Source organism: Eucyclogobius newberryi, unplaced genomic scaffold (genome assembly GCF_026437365.1).
Source record: "Eucyclogobius newberryi isolate DKJ021-1_F unplaced genomic scaffold, fEucNew1.0.hap1 SCAF_10, whole genome shotgun sequence".
NCBI classification, from domain to species: domain Eukaryota; kingdom Metazoa; phylum Chordata; class Actinopteri; order Gobiiformes; family Gobiidae; genus Eucyclogobius; species Eucyclogobius newberryi.
Window position 1 is genome coordinate 12,114,848 of NW_027315724.1, and position 13,330 is coordinate 12,128,177.

Here is a 13,330-nt window from a genome sequence, read left to right on the forward strand (position 1 = left end):
TTTCTATTGTACCTTTTTGCCGGACACCTCACCTCAGTACAGTGAACCCTCGTTTATCGCGGGGGTTACGTTCCAAAAAGAACCCGCGATAGGCGAAATCCGTGAAGTAGAAACCTTTATTTTTTTTACAGTTATTATACAATGAAATACTCCATAAAACATTGAAAGCAAGGAACAAAACATTTTTACAGGCCCAATTCCATTCCGTAATGGCGACCTACAGCCGCATAGCTTATGCCCGACCGCAAGTGCCTTTGTCAGTGCAGAACGTTTTGTCGACATTGTGGGTGTCAATAACGGTGTAACGTTATTGACACACAGGTAGCGAAGACGCGGAGAGACTGTTTAGCCAATCAGAATGCAGAACACAATGCATGAAGCAAATCCGTGAAGCAGCGAGACCGTGAAAAGTGAACCGCGTTATAGCGAGGGTTCACTGCACCACAATTTATGGAAAAGTCATACCGTAATACACTATTCACTATACAGCAATTTCAGTACCACAATGACAATGAGTAACTCCCCCACCTCAAATTTTATATCTTAAAATATGGCCATTTCTTAAAGACTTACTCTAGCACAGTAAGGTTTTGTTTCAAGGATTTCTTTTGGCTGACATTGGTGAAAGGGAGTGGAAGAGCAGGGAGTACATTCAGCAAATTGTCGGAGTCAGGAATATCTCATGACACTGAGGCACAGATCTTGGCATATGTGCTACTGCTTGGACCACTCAAAGTTTCAATACTAATTATACTGTCGGGTTGTCAACCGTGATCACCACAGAGAGGGACAGAAGACTGATTATAAAGCCCATTTTAGTGTAAAGTAATAATAATAATACAGACCTTTTATATCCCGTTTTCCACCAAAATCAAAAGCACTTTACACAGAGGAAGGAAAAAGGAAAAGAAAAACTGAGAATAAAGTAAGTAAAGGTAGTCAGTGGTGAGGGGCGGGTGCGGGTGAGGAGGCGGACAGCAGAGAATCTGCTGAGAATCTGTAGTGTAGCTGTAGTGAATCACGGATCAGTACTTGCTCTTTGATTTGTACTTGTTGGGGGTGATGAGGAAAGGAGAAGGAGGAAAAACATGTCCTCTCAGCCTGTGGTTGCCCTCCTTGGGCTCTGAACAAAGTTAAAACAGCAAAAAAAAATTCCATCCCTTATGTGTCTGGACTGTCGAAAACTACAAAGGATTTTTAGACAGCATCAACAATTAAAGACAAAAACTGGGTAGATGCCCACAAAAAAACAGAGCAATGTATTATAGTCGGTCCAATGCAGTATTAAAGTTGTAAAGAGCGGTTCACAGGTGAGAATAAACAGCCACTGCACAAGAGGCTTTACAGCACTGAAGACACAATAATTCAGGACCACAGAGCGCCGTGCATCTTCTTCTTTAAGACATAAACTACTCTTTTGAAGACAGTGAGATGAGGATTCTAAGCAGGAGAAGAGATAGTTTGAAAGAAGAGTTAAAGGTTGAATAGAGGATTTTTCGAGGAATGCTAGTCCTTTTTTTTTAATGCACTGCTGCACGTGTGTTTGTTTATTAGCACCACGGATCGAATTGCATCTCTGTCGTCCCTCAGCCATTTCTGTAATGTACACTGAAGCAACTCGCTGCTAGCTTCGCTAAACACACACCGGCATATCAACCATGCATGCGCCGCCAAGGAAACGTGCTGCTATCCTGGGAACGAGCCAGAACGAGCCTGCAGGTGTGCAATAGCATGCAGGGAATGATTGACATGTGGGAGAACTACTCTGCTGTTCAAGCCACGAGGAAATGAGACTCAGATTGGTCGCAAAAATCCTCTATTCAACCTTTAAGGAGGCCATTTTTGTTAAAAAAAAAAACAAAAAAAAGAGAATCCCTTTTTAAACAGGAATGGAGGTTCAAGGTTCAATTTATCCAGAATATACAGCAGCATTTTGAAGTCCTGGGATTTCTATGGCTCATTACAGGGCTGTTAGTGTAACGAAGAATATTAGTTACTTGAATCCTTTTCTACGTTTCCGTGGCGACATTATTCAGTGCCGCGTGTGTGATGCATCACAGCTGTTTCAGATGTTCTTTCTGCTCATACATTTTCACTTTTCACTGCATCATTTCACACCTTCACTAACACCTCTTCTTCTTCCTCTTCTCTTCTTTATGTGGTGCGCCGCTGTTTGCCTCCGGTCTCCGTGGCAACGCGCTGACAGGAGTTGGAGCCATGACGTGGTCGCCCCTGGCCTGTGGCATCATTACTGGGAAGTACGAGAATGGAATTCCGGAAACCTCTCGAGCATCTATGAAAGTAAGTGTGGAAGTGAAGCACAGCAACCCATAGATTATTCATTTTTCAAACTTTCAAAACTACTCTTCAGCTGATGTAGTTCACATAATTTGTAACTTAAGGCGAAACACTGCAGGTGAACAGTCTTAAGGTGCTTTTTCTGCTTTTCACCATGTGGATGTTATAGTGGCGGGCCGTAGGTCTGGAGCTTGGGCCTTTAGTGAGGTCCAACCATAGCTATAATTGCCGTAACTTCCGTTCTATTTCATCCCTACCGCCAGAGGCGGTGCATAGAGTACTGGATGACGAATACCAGCAGGGTCCCGAGGAGTACACAAAACCATACCTCAATGGGATGTAGAAGAGTGTTGGTTGTGGGGGAAACCACATTCATAACAGCCCACGAAGTTGAGAGCCCCCTTGTGGAATGGAGTGGTCGCCCCTGTAAAGCATGGGCTTCTGTGATTACACCAACAATCCAGTGCACGAGACGCTGTTTGGACAGAGCCTGAGATTTGCGTATCGATGCCGTGGAACGCACATACGTCTCAAGCGTATCCAGCACCAAAACGGGCCAGTTGTAGCAGCAGGGGGCGCCCAGCTGACAAAACCACCTTTGGAACTAAATTCATATTTGGCCAAAGGGAAACACCAGAGCAGTCGTCTTGTCAATGAAAACAGGAGTCTGCCACAGACACATGGCGCTCACTCACCCACTTCGCCAGGGCCATCGCCAGAAGAAATGCAGTCTTCACTGAAAGCCATTTAAGGTCAATCTGCAAAATAGGCTCAAATGGAGGGGATTGCCACGCCTCCAGCACCTGGGACAGGTCCCATGTTGGAACCACACAATTGGCGAGCAAACGCCGGGCACCCTTTAGAAACAGGGAAATATCTTGGTATGGCCAACCGAGAAACCATCCCACCCCACATGTCAACACGAGATTGCAGCAATGCATACCTTCAGGGTAGATGGAGAGCGCCCCTGACCAAGTAGCTCCTGCAGTAAAGAGAGCACTTTTGACACCGCACAACGCACTGGATCCTCACCTCTGTTGCGACACCAGGCTTCAAACAGTTTCCACTTGCAGAAATACAGAAGACAGGTCAACGGAGCACGATCATTGCTCATTGTGTTCCCGATCTCCCCGGCATACCTCGAAAAGATCAAGCCGAGCCCTGCAGAGGCCACACCCAGAGCTTCAGGCGCTCGGGATTGGGGTGCAGAATCGGACCCCCAGTTGAGTGAGGAGATACCGCCTGGAGGGGAGACATCTTGTTGAGCCACAGCAGAGCCTGCGTAACAAAGGAAGCCGGTGGCTCTCACGTCCCACCTGATGAAGACACTAGAGCAGTTGGTCCTGGACCACCTCCTCTCCACCGTGAATCAGCCATGGACCCGTTGCAGTTCGCATACCGGCCTGGCATCGGAGTGGAGGACGCCGTCATCTCCCTGCTGCACCGCTCTCTCTCTCACCTGGAGAAGCCTGGCAGCACTGTGAGGATCCTGTTCTTTGATCTCTCCAGCGCCTTCAACATCATCCAGCCGCTGCTCCTGAGGGACAAGCTGGAGACGGCTGGTGTGGAGTATGACCTGGCAGAGTGGATCCTGGACTACCTCATAGACCGACCCCAGTTTGTGAGAGCCCGGGACTGTGTGTCTGACACTCGGACCTGCAGTGTGGGGGTGCCCCAGGGCACCGCCCTCGCGCCCTTTCTCTTCACCCTCCACACTGCAGACCTCAGACACGACACGGTTAGCTGTGTCCTGCAGAAGTTCTCTGATGACTCTGCCATCATCGGACTCATCACGGAAGACGATGATGCGGAGTACAGAGGACTGGCGCAGGACTTTGTGGACTGGTGTCAGCGGAACCACCTCCTCATCAACGCGGGGAAGACCAAGGAGATGGTGGTGGACTTCCGCAGACGCCACTCTGCTGCCCCCTCACCAGTGAACATCCAGGGACGGGACATTGAGAGAGTGGACTCATACAAGTACCTGGGTGTTCATCTGAACCACAAACTGGACTGGACTCATAACACAGACGCACTGTACAGGAAGAGCCAGAGTCGGCTCTACCTCCTGAGGAGACTCAGGTCTTTTGGAGTAACAGGGCCACTCCTGAAGACCTTCTACGACTCTGTGGTGGCATCAGCCCTCCTGTACGGTGTGGCCTGCTGGAGCAGCAGCATCACAGAGGGAGAAGAAGAAGCTGGACAAAGTCATTAAGAAGTCCAGCTCCGTCCTGGGCTGCGCTCTGGACTCGGTGCAGGAGGTGGGATACAGAAGGGTCCTGGCTAAATTCACATCTATGCTGGACCACGAGTCTCACCCCCTTCAGGACACTCTGTCCGCTCTGGAGAGCAGTTTCAGTGACAGACTGATCCACCCTCGCTGTGTGAAGGAAAGGTTTCGCAGGTCTTTCCTTCCTGCTGTTGTCAGACTGTATAACAAACACTGCTAGCCCTGAACACGTGCAATACTGATTTAACCATGTGCAATACCGTCATATTCATGTGCAATTACTGTCGTACTCACAAGCAATTAAGGCCATATTCATGTGCATACAACTGATGTAAATAAGAGTGTTTTCTTTTGTTTACTTACTTACTATTAGTATTATTTAGTCTTATGCGAGCTATTTTTACTTTACTTTACTTTATTGTATTTCATTATTATTATTTTATTATTATCTTATTTTTATATTTTTATTTTATTTCTTATTTTATTTTCTTCTCCCTCCATTCCCTATTAAGATATGAGAGGAGTTTTGTTAATAAGAGTTTGTGTTTTGTTTATAAGAGTTCTTCTATTAAGAGTGTTTTTTTGAAACTTCCTATAATCTGTCCTTTCCCCCTGTATCTACTGCGTTGTAACAACGAAATTTCCCCATGTGTGGACATTAAAGGATTATCTTATCTTATGTCCTCCCCTGCCACAACGGGGCCACTTGGAGTAGACTATGGCCATCCTGAAGGACCTTGAGAAGTGTCTGGTAACTCAGCAGAAATGTGGGAAATGCATAAAGCAGCGTCCTAGGCCAGTCCCAACCCAGGGGGCTAGCATCTGAAAACCACAGAGGGTAGTGTGTCACGCCGAGGGACGCAAAAATATCCACACCTGCCCTGCCGAAGGTCTCCCAAATGTCCCTCACCAACTGCGGGTGAAGCTGCCAGTCCTCTGGCAGCAGCCAGTGTCGAGACAGGAAGTCTGCGGACACGTTCCGAACCCTAGGAATGAGGACATTGCTCAGACTGGCAAGGCGCGGGGTAGCCCAAGTCAGGACCCGTTGTGCAATCCTGAACAGGGTCACCGACCCGGTGCTGCCCTGGTGATTTATGTGAAAAACCACACTAGTGTTATCGGACCGTACCATCACATGATGACCCCGCAGATGCGGCAAGAAATGCCGCAGCGCTACTTCGGCAGTCAAGAACTCCAGCACATTTATGTGAAGCCTGCTCTGCCTCTGGGACCATGACCCTTGCACCATCCAACCCTGCCATGTTGCACTCCAGCCGAGAAGGACATTCTGAAACTTTAAAGGTGTAAGAAGCTTGGTTCTGGAGAAAAAAATTGGGCTTTAAAATGCTCAAAGGGCAGTGTGGATAAGAGTGTAAGGTACAAGCAGGTTGGAATGAGGCGCAAAGGAGTGATGAGTGAGAATAAAGAAACCTAGTTGTCAATCAAGAGGCAAGAGGAAACCCAAAAAGCAGATTTATGGATGCAGTCAAAGTTGGAGTTGAAGATGCAGAGGATTCACTGTGACACTGTATAAAGGTGAGGAAGAAGAATGAGTTCCAAAGTGAGAAGTGTGACCTTTTCTGCGGAATCAAAGTCAAAAGTGACTTTACTTTGTACAACGTAGGGACCTGGCTGCTCGTTCAAAGAATCTTAATATTAAAAAGGTCAAGGCATTACGTAGTATTATACTATTGTCATTTCTAGCATTAGACACACTGACAATTGACATTACGTTATGAGTAGTTACTTGTTTTAAAAGATAGTATTAGTAGGATAGAACTTATTGGAAAATACAAAAGATATCCACATGTTTAGGTCAAAATTAAAGGTCCATTACATAACCTTTCTAGTGCTGCTTCTAGTACATCTCTCTCCATTGAGATGTTATTGCTTTGTCCCGAATGTTCCACAGTATGGCATTAAACGAATCTATTGTCTGTTTGTCCAATCACTAGCGTTTGGTTGTGAAATTTACATTGAAAAACTTGAATTGTTACTGTGTTAAGGCTCGCCGCTCCACAGATCTGATGTGTAACTTGGCCTTTCAGATTTCAAATTACTGGGGAAAATTCCAGAAATAATAAAACCATGAAGACAAGCAGTTGGTGGGAAGATTGGTGCACCTTTTAACAATAAAACCGTTTGAACATTACAAACAGAATTCATCAAAAATAAAAATCTGAGCTGATAATTATATTTTACCAACTTTCTTCACCCAATGATTGGTTTTATGGAACACGTGATCAGCCCTGATTATAAATGATACATCCCAAGTTAAATGAATAATGAATACGCTCCAATACAGTTGTCGTTTTCACAGGAAAGCTCTATTAGTCTTGAGCGTCCCCCGGAAATATAATCAGTGTGAGGGTCAATGAGGTCAATAAACACACATGTTTCATCCATCGCACCAGGAGTGTTTTCAGTTTCATACACACAAGTCTGAATCATTTCATCTGCTTCAAAGCTCAAAATGCTTAGACACATCTTGAATATTGTTCCCTCATCAAAAACATACCTGGAGTTGTATTTTTGCTTCATTCAATCTTGTTTCATTAAACCTGTTTACAAAGTCTTCTTCCTCTGAGCCTCAAAAAACACTGTTTCAATTCTCCGCAGATTTGTGATATCATGGGTAGAGTTCTGAGATTTTCATCGCTTCTGAGAAGTCCATAAATTATCATCAGACTCGTTCTGAAAATGTTTGCCATCAAATCATACTTACATTATTAAGCAGACTACATTGCTACAAATCTAGCTTTTGTTTTTTTCCCGTGGTAATTCCAATTGTTGCCAGTACATTAGCGTGCTAACCCCAAATCCAGATGAAAGAATGCAGAACGATGCACCTGAATGTGTATTTTGTTTTCATATGCTTATTTTTAAAGGTGGTAAGGACGATTTTTTTGGCCCAAATCTGAGTCTCATTTCCTCGTGGCGTGAAAGAGAGTGACAGAGAAAGACAGTTCGAGCTGGCTCAGAAGAGACGGAAATCTTCGGAGACGAGAGATGCGATCCGTCGTGCTAATAAACAAACAAACAGGCTGTTATGTGCGTCCGCATGGGGGAGTGCACATGCGCACTTCCACTTGAGTTCTCAAATCTGCGAAAAATCGTCCATTACGCCTTTAAGTTCTAAAACATGAGATGTCAAAGCAAAGGTCCTCAAGAGCAACTTTAAAGACTTCATCGTTTCAGCTTTCAAATGACCTTACTAACTTTAATGCAGGCAGCTATTGATTTAGCCTCATTTTATGGCTGTACTCATGAGTGCACCAGCTGAATCTGCTGGATACATAATTGTGAGTGATATTTATTTTCCATACATGTTCATTATAAGTCATATACTGTGAAAAAACAAGAATTAGGTTTCCAAAAGTAGTTTAAAATAACTTGCTTGAGTGGTTTCCAGGCTCATTCATGCCTGAATTGCTTAAATGATTTTCCACTCACTCTGTGTGTGCAGTCGTACCAGTGGCTGAAGGAGAAGATTGTGAGTGAGGACGGGCGGAAGCAGCAGGCCAAGCTGAAGGAGCTCAACCACATGGCAGAGAAGCTGGGCTGCACCCTGCCCCAGCTCGCAGTGGGTGAGGGGCCGCACTGGCACGTCAGCTACATGTAGTTTAGTGTCATTAGAAAGGGCAAATCTACTGGTTCTGACGCCCCCAGAGTGGGTCTAATGAAAGATTTATTCACATCTATCTAAAACATTCAGATAGATGACATAATGCAAAAATACAAACACATATTTATGTATTTATGTTTGTTTGTGTTAAAAATAAACACAAATATGACTTCTACAATAGAATTCGATGGCAGTTTCATACACTTACTGATACTCTTAAAAATGCCAATGAAAACTGCATCTCCACAGTTTTTATGTTTATGAATTATACCTAAAGTGACTTTAAAGTGAACAGAGCTCATCAAATTAAAACACTTTCAGCTCTTGATGTCGCATCGTTGCCAGACTTACGTTTTTTCAAGTACTGTGTGAGGTTATAATCATTTGTAGCTCAGTAGGGTCCAGGGCCTTTGAATTTTGAAACAGGGGTGGTCCCCCCAAAAAACTGTAATGTAACAGATCTCATTTCCAATCATTTGGTGCACTTTTAGTGGTTCCCAGAAAGTAAGGGTAAATTTGGTAATTATGCTAAAGTTCTATTAAAATACTGACCGTAGAATGTGGTGAACCAGCGCTGATTGTCACAGCTTGCACCTTTTAGAGTGCATTGTTTTCACTGTGGCACAATATGCACAAGGGATGCATGGATATGTCTGAAGAATGATCTGGGTTTTCAGATCATTATTATACAAAAACATTATTATACAAAAACAGCTCCATTCACACCTCTTGGCTGTACATTTGTCCCTTGTAAGCAAATAAAGCAGACCCTTATTACAGCAGGCCCCTGGACAGTTAGAATATAACTTTAACTAAATAAACCTTTATAATAAATTATAGTGAAATATATTGTATTATTTTGCCCACCACGTGACCTAAGTGTGAGAAAGAACTGAACAGAATGCATTCAAATGCTCATTTTCAGTTACCTACCAATCAGACATGGCCTGATTTGCCAATCTAATTTCCAGTGGACATACCTCCGTGTCTGGAAGGCCTCAGAGGCACTGCAGAGAGCCTTTAAAGAATGTCTCAAAAAAAGAATTTCAGAAACATTAATTAATGACCATAACAAGTTGCTGGAATTTGTTTCCGGTACAACAAAGACTCACATCGTCCGAGTCAGTGACGGGACAAAACAAAAAGAGGTCTGTAATGCCACACACAGCAAGAAATCCACTTTGAATGATCCATAGATTTGTTTAACTGTGCTAGATAATGCCAACAGTCTGTTACATTACATATTCTTTTGAATCACTATTGGGAGCCCACGTGCTCAGATGAAAAGGCAGCGCGACGCAGAAGACTGAAATAAGCACAGTGGCGCCATCTAGTGGACATTATATGAACCTGTTTGTCTTCTTCAGCCTGGTGTTTACGGAATGAAGGCGTGAGTTCAGTCCTATTGGGAACCTCTAACCCTGAGCAGCTCACTGAGAACCTTGGGGCCATCCAGGTGAGAGCAGGTTCTTTGCTTCTGCATGGATGTACCGATTAAACATGTGCCATTGGAAGTCACTGCCAGAGTCTGTATTGTCTGGTCTCCATATGAAATACTCTGCAGTACATGGTATGTGTCCTAAGGCTCTGATGGCATCTGTTCTCTGCTTTCTGTTCATTGTCCAGGTGCTCCCTAAGATGAGTTCACACGTTGTTTCGGAGATAGACCACATCCTGGGCAACAGACCCTACAGTAAGAAGGACTACCGCTCCTAAACCCGGCTGACCCAGGGCTGTCTGTGGTGTTACTGTCAGTGGTGTTTCAGTCCTCTGCCTTTGAGACAAGTCCTCCTCCTCCTCCTCCTCCTCCTCCTCCTCCTCCTCCCCTGCTCCGGCTCCTCAGGTCCTGTCCAGCCAAGAAACATGAACATAAAATAACACACTCCAGCGCTTTCCTCAGCCTCTAGAAGCTTTGTGGACGTCTTACTATGCTGTACATTGGGAGTACTATGCACAGCTTCAGCTACAGAGAAAACTGTACTTTTAAACCAAAACAATGTAACTTTTCAGGTTGTATATCCAGAACTAAAGGAAACAAAAAGTATAGCCAAAACTACAATTAATTCTGGATTCTAATTTCTGGAACAATCTGTGAATAATAAACTCCCGGATTTGGGCATTTTAATCTTGTAGAAATAAATGTTTGCATAATTTATTATTTAAATTTAGTCTAACAAAAACAGACTTAATTCCGTTTTATATTGTCTACATTCAAGATTTGATAAATTATAATGGAATTAAGTGAAAAAAGTTACACTGTTTTGCCTAAACTATTCATACCACAACTCTTTCATTTGTGATCAAAAGTATTCAAAGTGCCTTTTTTGGGGGGCACCCTCTGGTAATAAACGACAGTCCACATAAACAGCCACAACTTATTCTTTAGAACAAATCTGGTGTTTTGACCGTGCACGCACCTTAGCCGGGCGAGAGCTTCTCGGGACAGACTCCAGCTGCATGAAGGACTCTGTTTCTGTTGCTTTGATTCAGAATGACTTGTTTTGGCGTTAGACCAGTGCCTGCTTACACTACTGAACACAGGAAACAGCTTTATATGAATGAGGCCTCTGCTCTCCCCTGTTGTACTATATTTAGCCCCATTTTTGATAGACTTACTTACCATATATTTAGAAGACATTTATCATGAAGGCTGCAAATTTGCATGTGGGCCAATAGTGTGCATTTTTATAAAGACTGGCTATTTTAAAATTGTTGGATTCAGAAATCGGAGAGGCATTTCCACAAGCCCCACTTTGACCTACTCTACTGGTACCAGGTACTTTTTTAGTACCTGCTTGGCCCGGGTTCTAAGGTTCTGTCACTGATTGCTTACAGAATCATGGATATTGGTTTGTGGGTATATTCAGCAGAGTATGTAAGCAGAGCCCATAAATTATCTTATTTTTCAATCTCATGTCAATAAAAAACTTGTGGATGAATGTTTGGAATATGGCTAGCAAATAACCAAATAGGTTATTTAATTCTAGAATGTGATGATGTCATAGTCCCAGATGGGTGCAAGAGACAGATTTTCTGGTTAAATTGTATTTTGCCATGAAATATCTGAAAGGAATATTCACAAATGTAGAATCTGATGACTTTTATTAGTGAATAGCCGTTTAACGTCTTGTATTACAACAGAAATCTCAGTTTGAACAATATTCATTTTAGTTGTTGTTGTTGCTTTATTGATCTATAGAATGTTTTGACGTCATCTGAAGCCCAGCAGAAGGACCCGTTCACTGGCAGTACAACGTTCTAAATTTGGGCCAAAGACACATTGGAATTCTACCGTAGAATTCGATATTTAACCGTCAGATTAAATATCGTTGCAGTTTTGTTGACTTGGTTTGTATCCACATCAAACAAAGTTTAACGTCGCCTCTGTCAGAATAAATAAACAGAAGCAAAATCCTTCCCCTCAAAAGGCGAGATCGTTGTCAGTCGAAGGGACTTTAAGTCTTAAAGTTAATATTGCCGTTTGTGGAGCCAATCCCAAACAAATAATGATAAGGTTCACCATTTTTGGGTCTATTTTGAATATTTCTTTCAGAGGCCCCGCCCACCATCTGAGATTGTGACATCATGATCGCAGCCTATTCAAAATATGTACTGTGTTTTGTGGCGAAAATTGTTACCAATTTTTGATTAGTAAATGTTCAATTCAAGAAATAAGCCAAATGAGACTTGCCCTTTCAGTGTTTGGAGCATGTCTCCGCCTTGTGGTTTTTAGTGCAACAGCAGCTCACTGACTAAAGAAACAAGTGAAGACTTTAATGTGAATGGACAGCTTCTGTGTGTATCCTGTTTAAAAGAGCAGTGGCTCCTCTTCTGCCTGTGATCTGAACTGCCTTCCTTTGAAACGTGCAGACGGACCTTGTGTTTCCTCCTCTATATTCTACGGACTGACATCTTGACCTGTCCCTGAACTCAACACAAGGTTATTTGTAAATGGCACAGAAAGGCTGTGATGCCCGGCGCAGCAAAGAAAACAGTATTTATTCTAGAATAGTTATAAAATAAGAAGTTTATTTTGGCATTTTGATGTTAAACTTGCCTGTCAGGAGATGGAGATGTTAAAGCTGTGTATATAAAGTGTAACATAACTTTCTGAACGGTTGTAAGTTGTAAATAGTGACGTTTGTGTTTCCTCCTCCAGCTTCTGTTTTTCTGCTGTCTACAACTGTTTGTTCTCTTTGTGACTTCAATTATACAATGTACTGTAAACTGTGATAAGAACAACTTTAACAACCATTAACTCAACCTGAACTTAAGTGCAGTCAGTGGCTGTCCTAAATTTTATGTGCATTTTGCATAATTATTCATGGAAAACAAGCCATTTCAGAGGTCATGGGAAAGACACTACAAATTCAGATTTTATCATTTTTTTCAACATTCATAATTGTTAGCTTTCTATTAAGCTGAAATAGCCTAATATTAGAGGAGACATATTATTCTAAATCAACTTTAATGAGCTTTTAACATTGTGGCAGCTGCGTTTCTTTACCATTATTTTAATCAAAGTTGTATTTTGATGGATTCCTTCATGTTTAAGTAATCCTGTATTAGAGACTGTCTCGATTGCTTAGAAAATTCCTGTTTTCACCTACCCCCTATCCCCGCCCACATCCCTGTACTTAGTTGTGATTATTTGGTAAATTAAGTTTCCGAGTGATACATGTAAAGTTCAGAAATGTTAAAATTAAAAACATGAAATGACAATCTGCTGCCCGCTACAGGGAAAATTACTAAATGTTCTGCAGTTTGAAACAGGAAGTCAGCAGATATTTATATTACTTTGCCTTTTGAGATGAATATTGCAGTTTATAATTAACACAATGTAAAATCCTGATCTACTTGTGTTATAGTTCCAACTCTCAGTACCTGAAAAAAGCATATGTCTCCTTTAAATACTAGCCTTGTTTGCTATTTTTATAACCGAAGTCTGAACTTGTAACTTCCTATGTACTAGTTTCCATGGTGATTCTGTACAGCTCATGATAAACCTGCTTGTGAAACAAACAAACGTGGATATAATAAGTCAAGGCTAACATAGCAGGTACACCACAGCGTTCAGTGAACCCATGGGACGTCCCGAGCTTGTGCACCCAGACTGTGCCTTTGCCCAAAATGAATTCAGGGAAGACATTTTAAAATATTCAGATGTTTAGAACGCG

General features: G+C 42.7%; 1 protein-coding gene across 3 annotated transcripts in view; it reads left to right on the forward strand.

Moving 5' to 3' along the window:
* kcnab1a (potassium voltage-gated channel subfamily A regulatory beta subunit 1a) overlaps positions 1-10,730 on the forward strand; it is a 132,189-nt gene extending 121,459 nt beyond the window's left edge. For all 3 annotated transcript variants that reach the window (XM_072461282.1, XM_072461274.1, XM_072461292.1), the window contains exons 11-14: positions 2,207-2,301; positions 7,995-8,115; positions 9,521-9,609; positions 9,780-10,730. In XM_072461282.1, coding sequence (XP_072317383.1) covers positions 2,207-2,301; positions 7,995-8,115; positions 9,521-9,609; positions 9,780-9,869 — 395 coding nt within the window. In that variant the 3' untranslated portion in view covers positions 9,870-10,730. The remainder of the gene's footprint in view (positions 1-2,206; positions 2,302-7,994; positions 8,116-9,520; positions 9,610-9,779) is intronic.
* The last annotated feature ends 2,600 nt before the right edge of the window (positions 10,731-13,330 follow it).